Source organism: Monodelphis domestica, chromosome 2 (genome assembly GCF_027887165.1).
Source record: "Monodelphis domestica isolate mMonDom1 chromosome 2, mMonDom1.pri, whole genome shotgun sequence".
NCBI classification, from domain to species: domain Eukaryota; kingdom Metazoa; phylum Chordata; class Mammalia; order Didelphimorphia; family Didelphidae; genus Monodelphis; species Monodelphis domestica.
This window is the reverse complement of record NC_077228.1, coordinates 175,138,887-175,158,915: the sequence shown is the minus strand read 5'-3', so window position 1 is coordinate 175,158,915 and position 20,029 is coordinate 175,138,887. Positions and strand designations below refer to the sequence as shown.

Here is a 20,029-nt window from a genome sequence, read left to right as displayed (position 1 = left end):
TTATAAACAAAACATTGCAATGTGCAACCAAGATTAGATAGGAAGCAACAAACTGAGAAAAAATTTATAACAAATTTCTCTGATAAATGTGAAATTTCTCAAATATATAAAGAACTAAGTCAAATTTATAAGAAACCAAGTCATTCTTCAACAAGATTCTTATCAGTTGGGAATGGCTGAACAAGTTGTGGCATGTGATTTTGATAAGAGTACTATTGTCCTAAAAGAGATTTTAGTGCAGTGGTTTCAGGAAAACATGGTGAGACATATATGAATGATACAAGTAAAGATTGTACACATTAATAGCAACATTGTAAATAACCAACTGTGAAAAGACTTGGCTACATTGATCAATACAGTTCCAAAGGATCCATGATTTAAAAAAAAAATGCTATTCATCTCCAGAGAAAGAACTGAACTCTAAGTACAAAGTATAATTTTCTTATTTTCTTTATCTTGCTTTTTTAAAAAAAACATGGCTAATATCAAAATGAGTTTTGCATGATTTCATATGTATAACTGATATATTGCTTGCCTTCTCAGAAGGAGTAGGAGGGAGAGAATGTGGAACTCAAATTGTAAAAAAAAAAAGTAGTGTTAAAAATATAACAAATTAAAAAAAAAAAGAAATGAAGTTTGAAAAAACTTTAGAAAAGCATTCAAATGAACATTTAATCAAGATGGCCAAATGGTTCGGAAGCAAATTTCCCAGTAACAGATACCTGTTAAAGCAAAATCCAGAAATTCACACTAGACCAAATAACAATCAAGAAAGTCAAAGAGAAGCTACAGAAGTGACCTCTTCCATCCCAAAACTGCAAAAAAAACAAAACAAAAAAAATCCAGATTATATAAGAAAGGGAACAACCAAACAAGCCTTTTGTCTTCCATCATGACCAGAGAAGAGAGAGCAATATATAAAACATGAAACTCTCTTTGGATGCAAAAAGCAGAAGAAAAGCCCAAGGTTGGTTATAAATTCATAGGAAATGTAGAAGGGTTGGGGAATGGAAATGAAAGTTCAAAGGGAAAAAAATAACCAGTAACAGTCCTTTATTACCGATGTGAGGTTCCTAGAACCCTGTCCTAAGATGCCATAAGATCTAAAGATCTAAGGTTCTGACCCTCAGGTATCTAGTGGGTCTAATTCTAGAAAAAGATTATCAACACAGGAAAGCAGGTGATACCACCACCACTAATACACACACGCGCGCGTGCGCACACACACAGGAACAAATAGAACCTGGCCTGAAGGAAAACCCCAGAGTTCAACAACAACTGGAGAAATCAACAAACTAAAGAAGACCAATGCAACAAGTAACACAAATTATTGAAAATCTAAAAATCCCCTAAAAAAGGGAGTTAACTCCTTAATAACTACAAACAGATATTCAAAGGAAAATAATGGATTTGCAACAAGAACTACATTGATATCTAGGAGAAATTAAGCAAGAGTTTTAAAGCTCCTAAAGGAAAAAATTGGAAGGAAAATAGCTTAAAAGAGAAAATGACAAATTTTATTTAAAAGATTCCTGGAAACCAGAACAGACATCAATGACTCCATAAAATACCAAGAAATAATAGATACCCTATTAGAATCCTTTAGAAACTATAGTCCTGGGGGCAGTTGGGTAGCTCAGTGGATTGAGAGCCAAGCCTAGAGACCGGAGGTCCTGGGTTCAAATCTGGCCTCAGACACTTCCCAGCTGTGTGACCCTGGGCAAGTCACTTGACCCCCATTGCCTAGCCCTTACCACTCTTCTGCCTTGGAGCCAATACACAGTATTGACTTCAAGATGGAAGGTAAGGGTTTAAAAAAAAAAGAAAGAAACTATAGTCCTAATACCTAAAGCAGGGAAGGATAAAAGAGAGAATTATAGAATATCATTAATATTAATTGAAAATTTTGAAACAAAATTATGTCAAACAGGCTACAGTAATTTATCCAGGAAATCACTAATCATAACCAAGTAGGATATACCAGGAATGCAAGAATAGTTCAAATTGAGGAAACAATCAACATAATAAATCATCACAAACATTGCATGAATGCCTCAGTAGATTAAGAAAACACCTAAAAAGAATAGACATGAAGAATCTTGCTTTAATATCACAGAAAGTAGTCTACCTAAAAACAAAAGCAAGCATCATATACAATAGGGACAGGCTAAAACCTTTTCCAATAAATATAAGAGTAAAGCAAAGATGCTGCTCTTACAAAAAGTTAGAAATAGCAGTAAGTCAAGAGAAAGGCATAAAGAGGCAATTTTAAAAAAAGGAATAAAGCTAACTCTATTTGCAAATATGATGGCATATTTGGAAACTCAGAGAATTTGCAAAGATACTAATCAGGAAAATGAATAGTTTTGGCAGAATTTATTTATGAAATAAATTCTCAAAAACCAACTACACTCCTAATATAATAACAAAATTCAAGAGGTAATAATATAAAGGAGAAAGAAATCTTATTCCAAATAACTAAAAAATGCATAAAGAATTTAAGGATCAAACCACCAAAATACAACATTCCTACAGATTCAATTATATAGTATTCCTAAAAGAACTAAAACAACTAGAAGTATATTCATGCCAATTTACTAAAAATGATAATACAACCAAAACTAATTTATATTTTTATTGCTATGCCAATCAAATTATCAGAGCTACTTTATGGAACTTGATAAAATAATAATAAAATTAATTAGGAAAAAAAATCTAGACTATTAAGAAAAAATAATGGAAAGAGATAGGAATGGAAAGAGCATAGCACTTCCACATCTTAAACTATATTATAAAACAGAAGTCATCAAAACCATCTTGTATTAGTTGTTTTTTTTTTTAATAACGAACAATCTAGAAAAGAGACTTTCAGAAACAATGGAATCCAATAAAGTGAAGACAACATAAATTCCTTAGGGAAGAACTACCCATCAGATAAAAATTGCTACAAAAACTAGAAAATAGTCTGGAAGGAATTATGCTTAGGACTAATGGCATAAAAGGCATAAGAATGCCATATTCTATAATTCCTACTAATGGATATAACTTTAATATTTAAGATACTATTTTAAAAATGAAAGATGTGGGAAAGAGATAATTACAAAAGATAAAATAGATAACTTTGATTACATGAAACTGAAAATATTCTGAGTTAGATATTGTGAAGGCTTAAATTTTGGGGTTAGGAGTTTTTAACAAAGCCAGAAGATCATTTTCTTAAACACAAAACGCATAGTTTATTATAAGTAAAGTATGGATAAGAAATAGAAAGGAGGAAAATGAGAGTAATCTTATACCTATACCTAAGATCCCAATCCTAAGAAAAATTTTCTAAAAAACCCTAAATCTATTTGCCTTTGAGGGCAGTTTCTTCTGCCAGGGCTAGGCAGATCTTAAAAATCTTAAAATTTCTTATTTTATTCAATCTTAAAAATTCTCAGACCCTACTTCAGAACACTTGGTTAAGACCATTCCCCATTTTAAACAATGAAGGGACTTAGATCAGGAATGTGAGAATTCTACTTCACCCATACTTAAGCATGCCTTAGGGGAAGATAAAGTTGTAAACTCCTCGCTGAACAATTAAAAGTACTTAACCCATACTTATAGTAAGGCAAAAGCCCTTAAGCTGTGCCTATTTTTAGATCTAATACAAAAAAGTGCTAAGTACCTATAAAGGTCAGGCAACTTGTGAACTTGCAAAGGGCAAAGAGGTGAGAACTTACTCAGAGGTTTTAGTCTATTCAGGTGTGAATTACTCAAAAGTTTAGTCTACTCAGGTGTGAATTAAGAATGGTCTGTCCTTTGGAAAACATCTACTGTGATTGGTAGATGTAAGAACTTAGGGGAGGTGGCATAGGAGAAAATTCACTTTAAAAAGGAGCTCAGTAAGGGCTCAGAAATCATTCAGCTGAGGAGTCATTCAGCTGAGAAGCAGCTGGAGATTCAGCTGGGAAAAGCTGAATGGAGAAGGCAGCTGGCCAAAGCTGCCTTGAAGGGCTTGGTGGCTGAACTTGTTTGAGCTAGCTGAAGCTGAACTGGTGTCTCTCTGAACACTAAAATCTTGCTTTGGACAGATCTTGTGGTGAGTTGATAAAAGACTGACTGATCTCTCTCTTCAGTCTTTCAGCCTAGGCTGGCCTGGGATGGCCTACCCCTTTTCTCATTATTTCCTCTTTCTCTCTCTCTCCCTTTCATTAATTCCTCATTTGTATCAATTAAAAATCTCTATAAAACCCAGCTGACTTGAGTATATTTCATATTTGGGAATTTTTCCCTGGTGACCACTTTATTTTTAATATAAAAAACATATCTTTTTGGTCACAATTTAAGCCAACCACTATTTTAAATGTTACAGTTTATGACTCCACTACTTTTAAATGCCTCACTACCCAAGCTAATCAATAATCAATAAGGTTGTTAAGACCTTAAATCAGTTTCTGTCTCCAACTGTCAGAAAAACTTGACAGTCCCAGAGAGAGAGCCATACACTCCTCTTCACAGGGGATCCGGAGACAAAAAGCCCTTTTCCAACTGCCTGCAACTTACTAACCAATTCTCAGTCACACTCTTCTGTCACCAACTGAAAGCCTGCACAACAGGTGGGCTCTTACTCAGAGATCTTTCTGCTCCCTTGCCTCTTAAAGAGAAAAAGGGAGAAATTAAGAAAAACTCTCTAAACAACACTAATGAACCTAGAATAAGTATGAAAGTGGTTGAATGGAGAAAAATCTTTGTAACGAATTTCTTTGATAAGGGTTTGTTATCCAAGATATATAACAATTAAGAAATATGCATTAAAACAAGCCAGTTCCCAATAGATAAGAGATTAAGGATATGAACAAACAGTTCTCAAAAGAACTGAGGAATTCATAAATACTTGAAAAAAATCACTTCAAAAAAATGTAAATGAAATAACCCTGAGGTTTCACCTCACACCCTGAAAACTGGCTAAAATGACTTAAAATGGCAATAGTCAATGATGAAGCAGATATTAGAAGCACCTTGGCACATTCTTGGCTGAACTTCAAATTGGTACAACCATTTTGGAAATCAATTTGGAATTATCAAATAAAGTGATTAAAATATCCATGCCCTTTAACTCAGAGATTTATCAATAGGCATGATGTATTGCTTTATTATACTTTGCTTAAGCATTTCACAGATGTGTTATTTTACAAATCAAAGGTTTGTGGCAACCCTGAATACAGCAAATTGAAGGGGAACAAGTCCAACAGCATGTTCCCCCTTTGTATCTGTGTCACATGTTGGTAATTCTCAAAATATTAGAAACTATTATTTTTGTCATGGTGATGTGTAAGCAATGGTCTTTGATGTTACTATTATAATTATATTGGAGTACTGTGAACCACACCTATATAAAACAGAATACTTCATCAAAAAATATTGTGTGTCTTCTGGCTGCGCTATGAACCAGCCATTCCCCAGTCTCTCTCCCTCTCCTCAGGCCTCCCCATTCCCTGAAACATAACAATTTTGAAGTTAGCCAATTAATAATCCTAAAATGGCCTCTAAGTGTTCAAATGAAAGGAAAAGTCAATCAATGTGGCAAATTTCATTATTGTCTTATTTTCAGAAATTGCTATAGCAACTCCAGCCATCAACAACAAATACTCAAATTCTTCCTAACTGTGTAACCCTTTGGAGCAAGTCACTTAAAACCCTGTTTGCCTAGCTCTTGCTGCTCTTCTGTAGAGCTGATATTAAGACAGATGGTATGGGTTATTTAAAAAAACAAAGGCAAAAGATAGAGGCCTGCATAGAAGAATGATTTACCCTGTAAAGTTTAAGGAGAAGTGGGAAATGGTCTTTTAATAGAACAGAAGACTATCAAGAATTTCTGATAAGAAAGGCCAGAACTGATCTTTTCCACAGAAAAATCAAAGTAATCTTTTGGATGATAAGCTAGTGCAGTGAAAAGTAACAAAAGACCTGAGTTCAAATTTAGCCTCTGTATGACCCTTAGCAAGTTATCTTACCTCAGTTATATCTCAAGTTTCCTCACCTGCAAAATGAGGATAATAATAATATCCTTTCAGAGTAGTTGTGAGAATCAAAGGAGGTAATATTTGTAAAGCACTTCGCAAAGTATCTGGTACATAGTAAATGCTTATAAATGCTTGCTTCCTTCCTTCCTAGGAACTTTGAAATGCAAACACAAGAATTCAGAGAAACCTAAAAAGATCCAATTTATTCAAGCAATTCAAAGAAGCTGAAAAGGACCTAGTATTAAATTCTAACAGAGGGAAAAGAAACAAATGTATTACTATAAAGAACCTTAATCTCTTTAAAGAATGTTGAGGGAATATTAAATTTAAAAAAAAAAAGGTATTGCTGGAAGACGGGTTCTTTTCTGTATTCTAGTATAGAAAGTAGGAAGAAGGGCAGTGGTACCTGCTATTTGTCATAACTGGGATACATGAGAATAGACAAGCATGGAGGATGGGATACAGGGAAGGGGCATTAGCTGAACCTCATTCTCTGAAAGAGTCAAAGGATGGTGCAAAAGTTTGTCATAGAAATCCCATTCAACTAAAGCTCTATCATGGATTGTAATCTTACATCACCAGGTGCCTGCTATCTCCATTTGGATATCCTACAGGTATCTTCTATGTGTCTTATCTAAAATAAAACTCATTCACTCCCCAAACTATCCTCTCCTTCCAAATTTTCCTATTTCAGTTTAGGGCAACACTATTTCTCCATTTAACTAGATGAGCATTCCTTTAAATGGGCCTCAATTCTTTCTGTTCCTTCACTCTCACCCCCAACCCCAGCCAACCAGTTGACCAAATCTTGGGAACTCCAACTTCATTTTTATTGAAAGCATTCTCTCTAGTCATATGACCACTACCCTAGTTAAGGCCCTCATCACCTCTTAACTAGACTACTGGTAATAATAGCCTAATAACTGATCTCCCTGCATCCGGTATTTCCGTCTTGTTTCACATTGCTCCTCTATATTTTTCTCCATTTCAGTCAAATTGACCCACTTGCTATTCCTTGAACTAGGTATAAAAGTTGAGTTTGAAGAAATTCATTACCAAATTGACCACAAAATGATACTTTTTTGGCCACACCAACTCTCAAAAATGACCTTCCCAAGCTATAGAGGGATTATGATCTGTTTTAGTGAAAAGAGTATTTTCACATAAAATCACAAGTTCTTAAAGTACTGAAGTATTTTAATGACACTTATCAAACTTATTTTAAAACCACTGATAAAGTTATTGTAATATAATTTCTACAACAGATATGAAAAATCCAACTACAAATTTTCTTTCCATCTCCTCTTCCTCTACTCCCAAATTATTACTAGCAGAATATAACAATGCCTTCACTCTCATTAAACATTTTCTAACTTCTAAACTTTTTCTAATGCTTGATTTTTGTCAGGGAAAAATTGGTGGAGTAGCAGTACAAGGATATCCCTAATAGCCAAGGTTCTAAAATTTCTCTTTGATTGGTCATCCAGAAAAACGTATCTGCTAGTCTTCTAAAGTAATACAAGAAATGAGATTGTAAATGGCAATGGTAAATGGGATCAATTTTTTTTCTCCATGTCATTTCTATACTCTAAATTCACCCCCAAAAAAGCAAGGAAAAGATGTGAACAAAACCACTCTGAGATTCTAAAAGGTCCTCACCTCTCTGCATTGTGACATTAAGAGCTTTCATGCAAATTAGGCACAATTCTAGAGAAAATTCTATAGTCTTCAAATTTATGGCCCTTTGCCTATTTTTTAAAAATTTAACTTGTGAGAAAACATCTTTATGTTTAAGGTACTAAATTTTATTTTCCGCCCAATTATATGTAAAAAAAGTTTCCAATATTTTTCAAAAAATATTGTATCTCAAATTCTCTCCCTCCCTCCATTCTACCCACCACTCCTCTTGAGATGGTAAGCAATCTCATATAGATTTTACATGTACAATAATATAAAACATTTTTCCATATTAATCTTTTTGTGGGAGGAAACTCAAATAGAAAAAATTAAGAAAGTGAAAAAAGTTTGCTTTGGTCTAAATTCAGACTCAGTTCTTTTTCTCTGGAAATAGATGGCATTTTTTTTTATCATTTTTCCTTTGGAATAGTTTTGGATCATTTGCTGAGGATAGCTGTCATTCACAGTCATTCACTGTAAATAAGTATTCATGTCAATTGTATAAATGGAGATTTTGAACCTTTGACTTCATTCCCCAGAAGTCTTTAGTATTTCCCAAAATTCCCTATAATCTCTCCTGCGTCTCCACATTGGAGAGATCCTGTTATTGGTATTTAAGTGGATGTTATGCTCCTCCCATGCTCTCTTTTTGACTGTGACCAGGCTGAATTCAGGCAGTTCTTTTGCTTTAATTAATATTAATAAAACTTTATAAAATATAGAATATAGTTATTGTATATTAATTTTAATCTCTATACAATGTATACAATGTACTCCTAGTTCTGCTTATTTCACTCTGCATTCATTTGGGTAAGTCTTTTTGGGTTTTTCTGAATTACTACTGCTTGTCATTTCTTAAGAGCACAATAGTATTCCATTACAATCATATAATATATCTTACTCAACCATTCCAATTGATGGGTACCCCCTTACTTTCCAAATCTTTGCCCTCCTAAAAAAAGCTGCTGAAAATATTTTTGTACATATTGTTCCTTCCCCCTCTTTTTTTGTTTAATTTCTTTGAGATACAAACCTAGTAATGGTACTGCTGGGTCAAAGGGTAAATATTTTTAGTGTTAATCAAATATTTTGTCAGAATACTATGTGAGAAGGAATACATTATTTATCTTTGGTTAACTAAACATTTCACATCCATGATAAGTATGAACATAATTTATAATTCCACGAGACTTTTATTCTTTCCCTATCTTAGTTCTTCCAAAGATTTTAAAGCACTTTTATAGAAAGGAGATCTTTAACAAACTTTCCAATTCTCTTCTAGATGTAGCCAAGGACCTATAGGACAGTCTCTGACACAGAACAGATGCTTGATAAAATGATCACTGAATAGGGAAAAAAAATATTCCCTCAGAAGTAGATGACAAATATTCTCATTTTTGAATGACTCATTTTTCCATTCCAGAGACCAAATGCTCAATGGGGTTGCATTTAAATACAAAGCAAAGGCAGTGTGAATTCAACAATTATCTCCCTTCCAAAAGAGAATTGTTTGCTGCATTTCAACATATCCTTATTCTGAAAATATGTACCTACAAAAAGTAGCAGTTCATACACATAAAGTTTGCTGACATTTGGTCAATATAAAATACTTGGAAACTTTTAGCATTTGCTCCAATAAAAATGTTGCCTTTTCAACACAATTATGAGACGTTTCAACCACCAGGAGATACAAATGATATACAACACAAAAGTTTAAAAAAAAACAGCACCCCTTCCCACAAGATCAAATAAAAATACTCCATACAAAACAAGTTTTTTCCAATCTAATAGCAAGCAAATTTAGTACCCTGGGAAAGTAATAATATGCCTTGAAGTTAGGTTCCTCATTTAAATTCTTCCTAGAGTCCTAGGCACAAATCATTATAATTCTAACTGTATCTGGCTAGACAATAGACAACCAAAGGGTGATCTGAAATTGTACTGCCTTTGAGGTGTGTGGAACAACCTCAAATAATCTCAATCTTGTGTGCTAGAAAGACCAAAAATATGGATTTCTTTTTGTTTGCTTGTTTGAGATCCTTACCTTCTGTTTTAGTATGCATTTTAAGACAGAAGAGCAGCAAGGATTAGGTAATTAGGACTAAGTGACTTGCCCAGGTAAATACAGTTATTAAGAGACAGGCTATATTTTAACATAGATCCTCCTGATTCCAGATCTGGCACTCTATCTATTGAGCTACCTAGTTGCCCTCAATAGATATGGTACTAAAGAATCAGGGTTCAAATCCTAGCCCTGCCACTTTTACTATGGGTAGGTCATTAAAACTCTCTGGACCTAATTTTCCTCACCTGTCTGTGAGGAAAGTTCTATACTCCTCCCCTTTCTGAGTAAAACAGGTCACTTGAGTCTGCATGAGTTTGTGTCACCGAGCATGGGTCATAGGACTGTGACCTATACACTTGATCAGGAGATGACTGAATTTGACCTGGAAGAGAAAGGGAGGTTAAAAGACCAGGAAGTGTGAATTTTAAAACTACTCCACCCTACACGGCTGCACTTTAGAAGATCTGATTTAGCTATTTCCTGATTAGTAACAATGGAGATACTTGGTTTAACAGAATCAAGTCTTGGGAACTATACATTTCTCCACCCTACTCAGTTTAACAAGGTCAGGATGCCTGCACCATACTCAAAGATTTAATTATCTGAGGAAATGGCCTTCAACAGATATGTGCAGAAAAAGCACACAGGCCCCTGGGCTATCCTAAGTCAAGCTAAGCTATCATTGGTGCAGATGAGACGCAGAAAAGTGATGTAAAACCATCTATGTAAGGCACTTCCTCTCTCTCCCTCTTTCCCCGGAGAGGCGACTCTGGCTGGCAGCGTGCTAAGCATTCCAACATCTTGGCATGGTGGCAACTATTTGTCTGGGTTTGGCGGTGAGTTTGCCCTTGAGCTGATTCAGGCTCAGACATCTTGGCTGAGCCCTTTTGGAGTTCAGGCTGGTTCCTTCCTCCTTACTTTCTAGAGCCTCTGGTCTTCTTTCTGGCACTAGCCAGGCGGAAAAATTCCTACTCCCTTTCCATCTTTCTTCTTCTTAATCTCTTTCCACTATATCAATTAAATCACCACAAATTTCCAGATGACTTGGGTATTTTATTATTTGGGATTTTCCCTGGCGACCAATTAAATTTAGATTTTAAGTCACCACGCTAAAATTATCTTTACAGAAGTACACTGTCTTGGGCATCCTGCTAAGAAACTGGAATGCTGGGGTGCTACAGTAGAAGCCACATGGCAAGCTAGAGGCTTTTTTCCCCAATCTCTCTGCCTTTACCTGTCCAAGGAATTCCAATAAACTTTATAAAAATTCTAAAGACACAATTCTTCTAAATTTAACTCTTACATGTCTTACAAGGGAGGTTGAACTTTTAAAAGTTCCTTCCATTCCTAAAATCCTATAATCCTCCAAGTCCTCCATAACACCACACTAACAGAAGATATCTATAAATCCATGATATTTGATATACCAGCAAGTTAAGTTATCAAAGTAAATAAACCAAGTGAATGCATACTTATGAATTTAAATTGAGCTTTCACTTACACTGAGTGGTTTCTAAGGTTCACGGATAAGTTATTGATGAAGCTCACATATGTCAGCTTCACTCTCTGGTAACTTCAACTTACAAAAACAGAAAACTAAAGGGGGCACAACAGTCAGGCCTAGAATTGGGAGGACCTGAGTTCAAATCTGACCTCAGACACTTCTTGCCTAAGGGTGTATGGACCTATGTAAGTCACTTAATCTCCATTTGCCTAACCCTTGCCCTTCTGTCTTAGAACTGATATTAAAAAAGAGTTAAAAAAAAAAAAGATCCACTGCTCTATAACCTCACCAAGCCATGATAGGCCTTCCTGATGCTACATTTTTGTCCCATGGAGGTTAAAAGATTAATCAGCAGAGGAAGCCAATTAGAGAGAGGTTTCCAAATTTCATTAAGCAAAAGAAGGCTTTTGATTGATCATCCAAAGCTGATCCATACCCTGAGAAACTATGTGTTCTATTCCTGCCAACTGTACTGATCTTGAAAAATACTATTCCTTGGGCTACCTAAAATCTAGGACTAACATGGCACAGTAAGATCCCGTACCCAATTTCTCCACCATAAATAGGGTCTATCTCCTCTCCTGGCCCACGAGGTCAGGTACTAAGAGGCAATGTAGAAAAGAAAGAGAAGTGGCTTAAAGGCAGAAGATCTACACCTAACTCTGGGTTTTTCCCCCTTCTTTAAACCTCAGTTTCACCATCCGTAAAATGGAGATATTATGCCTTTACTACTTACTTCATGCATTGTCATTCAAGTGCTTTGTAAACTGTGAAGTACTAGACAAACATGAATTGTTGCTATCATTAGTCCAGGAAATGTTCCTAGGTAGATGACATACTAAGTACACTGAGCCCTAAACACTACAGAGCCTCATCAGTGAAATAGTCACTTAAAAAATAAAATAGTCTAAGAATCCACATAGAAAAAAACAAACGAATAAGGAATGAATATTGCCCAGATTATGACATAAAGTTAGACCAGTTAAGTAACTCAACCAATAATAATATGTCTATCTTCCAACAGATGGACATTAGAAATCTTGTACCTTTGAACTCTATTACCCAACACCCCACTCTCCTCCTGTCATTACATACTGATGTAGGCAGGATATAAATTCTCCCTTTTTCCACCTCTCTTGATCTTGTCTTCCTGTCTTGGCTTTGGTGGAACAGGCCTTTTGAGCAGGTGGATTAGCTTAGGCATCTGGTTTTATTTTGTTAGATAATTACCTTTACATTCCTTTACTTCTAGTGATTATTAACAAATCTTATATAATATTTGGACTTATTGTATATTAATTTTAATTTTTACACAGGAAGTTGGACACAGAATTAAACAGAAAGGAGAGTACAGCTTGGGCAAATGACACAGAGCATTCAAAAGTCCCAAGCTATCCAACCTGCAAAAGCTGTCTCTCACCAAGAGGTTCCTAGTAACCTTCAATGTATGCAAAACATGACCATCTCCCACAAAACTGCAGTCAACCTAGATAGAGGGCGGACAATGGAAGAGACATACAGGTGTAAATAAATGGAAACATAAACTGCAGTGATGAGTCATACTCAAGAAACAGCATCATGGACAGGGATGATAAGAAAAGAAGGTAATTAAGCAGTCAAAGTGAGGGATGACAAATGGACAGCCCAAGGGTTGCACTGCCATTCATAAAACATTAAGACCTGGAAGAAGTCCTCTGTTATGTTTGGTAAAAGTTCTCTGGAGGATTTATGGAAAGACATAGGCAAGAATCACATAGGAAGAACCATAAACGTTCAATGATGAAGGATTTATCCACAATAATGAGATTACAGATTTATTAAAAGCATCAAAATATTATTGACTCTAAGAGTACCAGTAGTTAATATCCTCAAAAATATAGCTGTTTTTATTATTTATACATATATAGAAATGAAGTCTAAATATAAATGATTATATCCATATATGTCAATTTCTTTGGCTTTCAAAAAATAGCTAATCTTTATATAGTGCTTTAAATTCACTCCTTAAAATTGTTCCCAATAACATGGCCTGAATGGAGATTAGCCTCAAATGAGTTTTTTTTTTAAAAAGGTCAAAGGAGATCCAGGCCATATCACAACTTCTCTAGCCACTGACCACATCAGTCACAACATATCCATGTGCTACAGTCATGAGTTTTATTATAATAGCAGAGAAGTTATCATGCCATTTCAGTGTGAGTACCAACATCTAGTTTTCTCTACTTCAAATCCAAACTGTTGCAAAGACTGGTTCTATAAACTATCTTATTTTTAGCTGGGTTTCCTGGTCTGGTGCCATCCTAATAATACTAAGCTTTCAGTTTCCTACCACAGGAAGAAAGATATCAAGTTTCATATACTTGATCCCATTTCTCAAGCCTAAATGATCCATAGCCTCATGGCAAAAGTTACATATCAATCGCCATCAGCTGTGAAATAACTCAAGAAACTTAATACACATAAAAGTCTTCCAGAGGACTTAGGTTCTGATCCAAGATCCACTTTCTACTACCTCTATAATCTTGGCTAAATTTCTCAATTCCTTTGGGTCTCAGTTTTCTAATGTGCAAAATGAGGGAGTTGGTTTCCTGATTCTTTAGGTTCCTTCAGCTCTAAACCCCTCTTTCACACATTCCCCAGAGCCATAGCCCTTTGACCATCCATCTCCATATAACCAACCTGCCCTGTTTTGAGGTTAGTTCCATTTCAGAATACAATAGTATTGGTAGAAAGAGCCCTGGACAAATGGAGTTGGGAGTTCTAGGATCTAATCTCAACATAACAAATAACTTAAGCACTCAACACCTTCAAACAAGGTACTTCATCATTCTGGACCTCATTTGCCTCTTGTATAAATGAAGAGAAATTGGACTAGAGAATTTCTACAATTCCTTCTGGCTCCAAAATTCTCTGATCATAGGATGGAAGTAGGCTTTTTTATTCCTCACCTTTCATCTAGCTACCTGGAAAGGTAGAGGATGCTCACTGCCTCAAAGGATAGGCTGGTCACTCACTGAAAGACGTGGTTGGGGAACTTATTTACTCTGCATTAAAGTATTTAGTAAAGAGTGGCTGGATAATTTTTATGACTATTAAATATAGATGTTCCTAGATAATAATAGCAATAGTTTCAACAGTAACCACAACTTATATTTATCTAGGTCCTTTCATACAAGAAACAAAGCATATCACCAGGTGTCAGCTGGATATTCAACCAAAAGTAAAAAAAATAGTAATAGTAATAATAAATATTTCTCGTAACATAAAAATAATTTAGTCCCTAAAGAAATCAGAGCCATGGAATGGCTTATGAAAGAACCTTATGCCTAAAATTTACAATATTGAGATACATACCAAAAGACAACAAAGTCAGTGAAAAGAACAGGAATTGGAAGTAGACCTGAGTGTGAATTCCAAAGATGATACTATGTGAAATTGTACAAATCACTTAACCTGTCTAAGATTCCTATAAAATGAGGGATTTAAATTAGATCCCTTCTAAGGTCCCTTATAGCTCTAAATTTATGATCCTAAATCCTCTGTGAACTTACTGAAATGATAGGGTCTATTGAAAGACAACTAAAAACCAAATTTGCTTGCATGTAGAATCTATTTAATCAGACTATTTCAACAATGCTGGTCAAAGAAGCAATATACCAAATTCCTGAGCTCTATCTATCACTTCCCAAAGACCTAATATTTAAGGAAGAAATGGGTGAGGAAGGCAGAAAGATAATTATTTCTAAATCTATATTCCAGTTAAATATTCTCTCCCTAGCATAATGTGTCCATTCATTCATGTTGCATGATTCTCAAGCAATTAGATTAACTACTCAATGAGCATAAGTTCTTTATACCTCATGTGTAAGGCCAAGCCATCTTGTAGGCTTGGGAGTCCCAAATCAGAGAGAGTATCTGAGCTGACAGAAGCTGGTGACAAAGATCCTTCTTTCTCCTCCAACAGATCCAGTTTCACCAAGTTGCTGATCTCATCCTCAGAGTTATCTTCAGATACAGAGCCAATTATGAATCGAGAGTGCTGGTTCAGCTCCAAAGGCTTGGCTAAGGGAGAAGGTTCATCCATTATATCATCAAAGTAGGCTCTCAGAGCTAGAGGGAAACAAAAAAGTCATAGAACAAAACCGAACAGAATGAATAATAATGTAGGAATCAGGCAGAAATTGAAAAAATACCTTTTCTGAATATTTCAGCATTTTTATTTTCCCCAATATGGAATGAAATCTGGTGTCATATCACCTACTTCTACCTAGTAAGTAATAATTAATCCCTTCCCCAAAATGTCTTAGTTTCTTTCTAAGTTTCTTAAGCCATTTCTATAGCCCTCAATAACTCAGGGCTATCCAAGATACAATTATAATGGAACCTTTACAAATGTAGTCTAAGAAAGTTTCTGGTTGCCAAATAGAATACTGGGGTATGAAGTTTTATTTTGTTTTTTTTAATTTGATATTTACTTAAATTTATATGTGCATATATATACACACATATATATAATTGCTATTACTTGATTAAAAACCAATTTGGTAATAGTTGTCCAGCCTGTTCCTTCCAACTCGTGGAACTCTCTGAACAAGCCAACTTCAGTGTCCTCATCTATAAAGGCATGGAGTCAGACTACAAGGTCTCAAAATTCCTTTCTAGCTCTAGCATACTTTTGTGTTCATATCTTTAAAATCCACTGTAGTAGGGTAATATTTATATCAACTATGTGAAGGATACAAGATTTCCTTGATGAAGGCATTTCCCAAACAACCTGTGTCAGTCTGATTCTAAAGTCAGAGGTTCTAAATTCAAATCTAACTGAACCCCTTCCCACCCATGGGAGTATAGGCAAGCTACTTCAACTCTCTGGACCTCATCTTCCTCATCTTTAGGATTATGGAGTTATATTCTAAAACCTCTAAAATCCTTTCTAGTTCTAAGTATCTAAGGCTCAAAGAATTAAGAGATTAGACCAAGGTCAAATAGCTAGTAATACCAGAGATCGACACTCAAGTCTTTCTGACTCCATATCAAACACACTATTATGTGTCTATCATGAAGTAACATTTTTCTTAATATCCCATCTCTAATGATGTAACATGGGCAAGATACATCAGGCAAATCTATGAGATTATACAAAGTTTTATAAACTGTTTGTGATCTTCATTAATGGAATGAGCCTCCATACCAATGAAATCATAAGTATATAGCATACAGATAGGTGTGTTTATGTAAGCATATGAAGATATATAGATATATCTCCCAGTGTCTAATACAGCACATTATACTTCATATTATTCACCTAAAAAACTTGAATGAATATATGTGTGCAAATATGTATATCTTAAAAAAGAGAGAGACAGGAGACTGTTTTGGAACAAATTCCAGAAAATATTTTGTTTTTAAAAAATGATTCTAGAGGGTAGGTGGGTAGCTCAGTGGATTGAGAGCCAGGCCTAGAGACAGGAGGTCCTAGGTTCAAATCTGGCCTCAGACACTTCCTAGCTGTGTGACCCTGGGCAAGTCACTTGACCCCCATTGCCTAGCCCTTACCACTCTTCTGCCTTGGAGCCAATACACAGTATTGACTCCAAGATGGAAGGTAAGGGTTTTTTAAAAATATATATATTAAAAAAAAATGATTCTAGTCTTGTCCTTCATTTCACTGTGCCATAAATTATGTGAATAGAAATTTCCCCACAAAATTCATTGGCTTTTGACATTGGTTTTAATGTTAGGAATCAGCAAATCTATCAGAAAATGTCAACAGTCAAAATAGGCTAAAATAAGTCCAATTTTCCTAGAGAAAGCATCTTATCGGATATAAATAGACAATGCAAAGGCAAGTTTTAGGAAAAATAGAAAGGATTTCTAAAAAAAGAATGCAACAAGGCAACTATGGCAAACTATATAATATTCACACCATCAAACAAAATTCAATGAAGTTTTAATTATCAGAAAATTTTAAAGGTTTAGTATAAAATTGTAGCCATCTTACTCCAAATGAATACCAACACAAATTTTGTGACATTTCAACATGTCTATCTCATGAGGATACCATGAAATTCTCTAAATAAAATTAATTTTCTTTTCATTCCACTATTGTGATTTAGGAATGACAAGCAAATCATTTGAGAGTCAGGCCTAAAGACTGGGGATAGGAGCAAGTCTTGGGTTCAAATCTGGCCTCAGATGTTTCCTAGCTGTGTGACCCTAGGTAAGTCAACCCCCATTGCCTGGCCCTTACCATTCTTCTGCCTTGGAACCAATACACAGTATTTTTTCTCCTAAGAGGCAAGATAAGGGTTTTAAAAGGAAAAAAAAATTACAAGCAGGATGCTTTCAAAAAAAATCTGCAAAGACTAACATGAACTGATGAAAAGTGAAATGAATAGAACCAGAACACTGCAATAGCAATATTGTCGAATGATCAACTGTGAAAGACTTTGCTATTCTCAGCAATACAATAATCCAAAACAATTCTGAAGGACTTAAAAATGCTATCCACTCTCTCTCTCTCTCTCTTCCCATATATATATATATATATATATATATATACACACATACATATACATATACATATACATATACATATACATATACATATACATACACATATTCATTCAACCAGTTTTAAAGTGAATAATACTAAGTATAATGTACTATGTGTAATAGACACTCCTATTAGGATATTCATGGTAGCAGAGAGGTGTTGGAGTGAAAACACCAGGAAATAAGTTAGAGGAAAGGTGAAGGTTTGCACTCCTTCCCCCCATCCCATGTCTTGTCCCTCTCTCAATTGATCTTAACAGCTCTTCTCAATATGGTAAATTATTAGAAGTTTCAAAGGACTAATCTCACACTGTAACTCTTTCTGAAAGGGGTTTTATTCTTAAGAAATTAAGAGAGGTCGGAGAGGGAAGACGGAAATTAAGGTCTCCCTAATCTCCTATGGGGTTCAACATAGGGAAATAAAGTTATTTTGTCTATGAGGGGATATTGCTGATAATCTGAAAAGGTTCTTCAGAGCTAAGCTCCAATCTTTTCAATATTAAGTCAATGAGTAGCCAGGAATCGAGAGCAAGCCTGTCTCTCAGCCTCTTTCCTCCCAGACAGAAGGATAAAAGTCTCCGTTCAGCTGCTGGTTTTCCCAACTGCCTTCTCATCAGATTCTATTGGAATCTTCCTTCCTCCTGGCTTCAAAATTCCATCTCTTGCATTTGCTTGCCAATATCTCTCTGATGTAGTAATCTCTTTCTCACATATGTTAGACACTAGAAGATATAGCTATATCTGCATATGTATACACAGCTATCAATATGCCAAGTACTTATGATCTCATTAGTATGGAGACTCCACCAAAGAAGATAATAAACACTCTAAAACTTAAAATCTTATGGATATGCCTGATGTATTTTAAAGCCCATAATTACAGTCAGAGGTGAGAGTTAAAAAAAAAAAAGAACTGATAGTCTGAATGCAGATTGAAGTGCTTTCTTTATTATTCTTTCTTTGTCTGAATTTTCTCAGGATGGAAAATATAGAAATGTTTTGCATGACTGCACATGTATAATATATATTTAATTGCTTGCTTTCTCAGGAGGAGGAGGGAGAAGAAAGATATACTAAAAAATTCTAAATTTTAAGACATCAAATGTTAAAAATTTTTGTTTACAAGGAATTGGAAAAAGAATTAAATGTAAAAAATTATCTTAATTCTAAAAAATAACTAAATTCCACAAGGGATTTTAAGCAAGATATGAAGAAGGAAGAATACTGTTAAGTCAAACAAAACACCAAAATTAGGGGTTGCTGCTCTAGAAAACAAAGTTAATTCTCCTCTTTTACAGTATATGTGTAAAAACTTCTTAAGTACTATTATTTTAGCAGGGATTTTTTTTAAACCTAAAAAGTCAAAACTGATTCTCTTAAAGGGGAAAAACAATTTTCATAAAAGCTAGATACTAGAAGCATGACTACAACAATTTATCAGCACCTGAAATAAACAAACATCTAAAAAAGAAAATGGAGATTAGAATTTTTTTTACTCCGAAACTATGTTGAAATAACAAAATTCATGCAGCGAATATAGAAATAAACAAGTGTTCATTAGATATTCCTCCATTGCTATAACAAGTTCTCTATACAATCTTTTTTAAGTATATATTTTAATATATCTTAACAGTTAATACTTATATTTTAATATATTATACATAATATGCTTTCCTAGAAGTTTAATCAGAAGTTAGTAAGTTTGAGGGCTTTTTGTGGCGACATATACACATACTTACACACACACACACACACAATCACATACAATCACACACAATCACCCAGAATGAAAACAATGTGCAAAGCAGACAAAAGGAAACTAAACAATTCTCACATTTAGCTTAAAGCCTAGAACAACATAGTCTGAAAAGAAAAGAACAAATAAAAAGCTATGCCAAACAAAAAGGAGGAAAACGATAGCTGCTTCTTCTTTACAAGAGGTACACAGGTGCTAGGTAAAACATTCAGGAGATCCTAGCTTGTCAGTCAGAACTGAAATGAGAGAATATTTTATCTGGGATCCATAGTTACATTTCTGCATTAAATAAGACAGACAGAAATGTGTATTGAGTCTCTGATTTCACTGTTAAAAGGAATTCCCAAAAGAGGAAACTCCTTCAGATGAAGGCTAGCATGTTCTCTGCAATTTAGAGTCTTAAGTACTCAATAAAATGATCATCCCCAAATTAGCTAAGGTAGATATAGGAAACAGAAAGGTGA

General features: G+C 34.8%; 1 protein-coding gene across 19 annotated transcripts in view; it reads right to left on the bottom strand.

The window, feature by feature from the left end:
• ACACA (acetyl-CoA carboxylase alpha) overlaps positions 1 to 20,029 on the bottom strand; it is a 291,002-nt gene that overhangs the window by 259,046 nt on the left and 11,927 nt on the right. For 18 of the 19 annotated variants that reach the window (XR_461987.2, XR_461986.2, XR_461989.2 and 15 more), the window contains one exon: positions 15,112 to 15,364. The exons of the other annotated variant lie outside the window; for it this stretch is intronic. Coding sequence is in view for 7 of the 18 variants with exons in the window: in XM_056816443.1 (XP_056672421.1) it covers positions 15,112 to 15,338 (227 nt within the window). In the remaining 11 variants the exon portion in view is untranslated. The remainder of the gene's footprint in view (positions 1 to 15,111; positions 15,365 to 20,029) is intronic. 19 annotated transcript variants of the gene reach the window in all.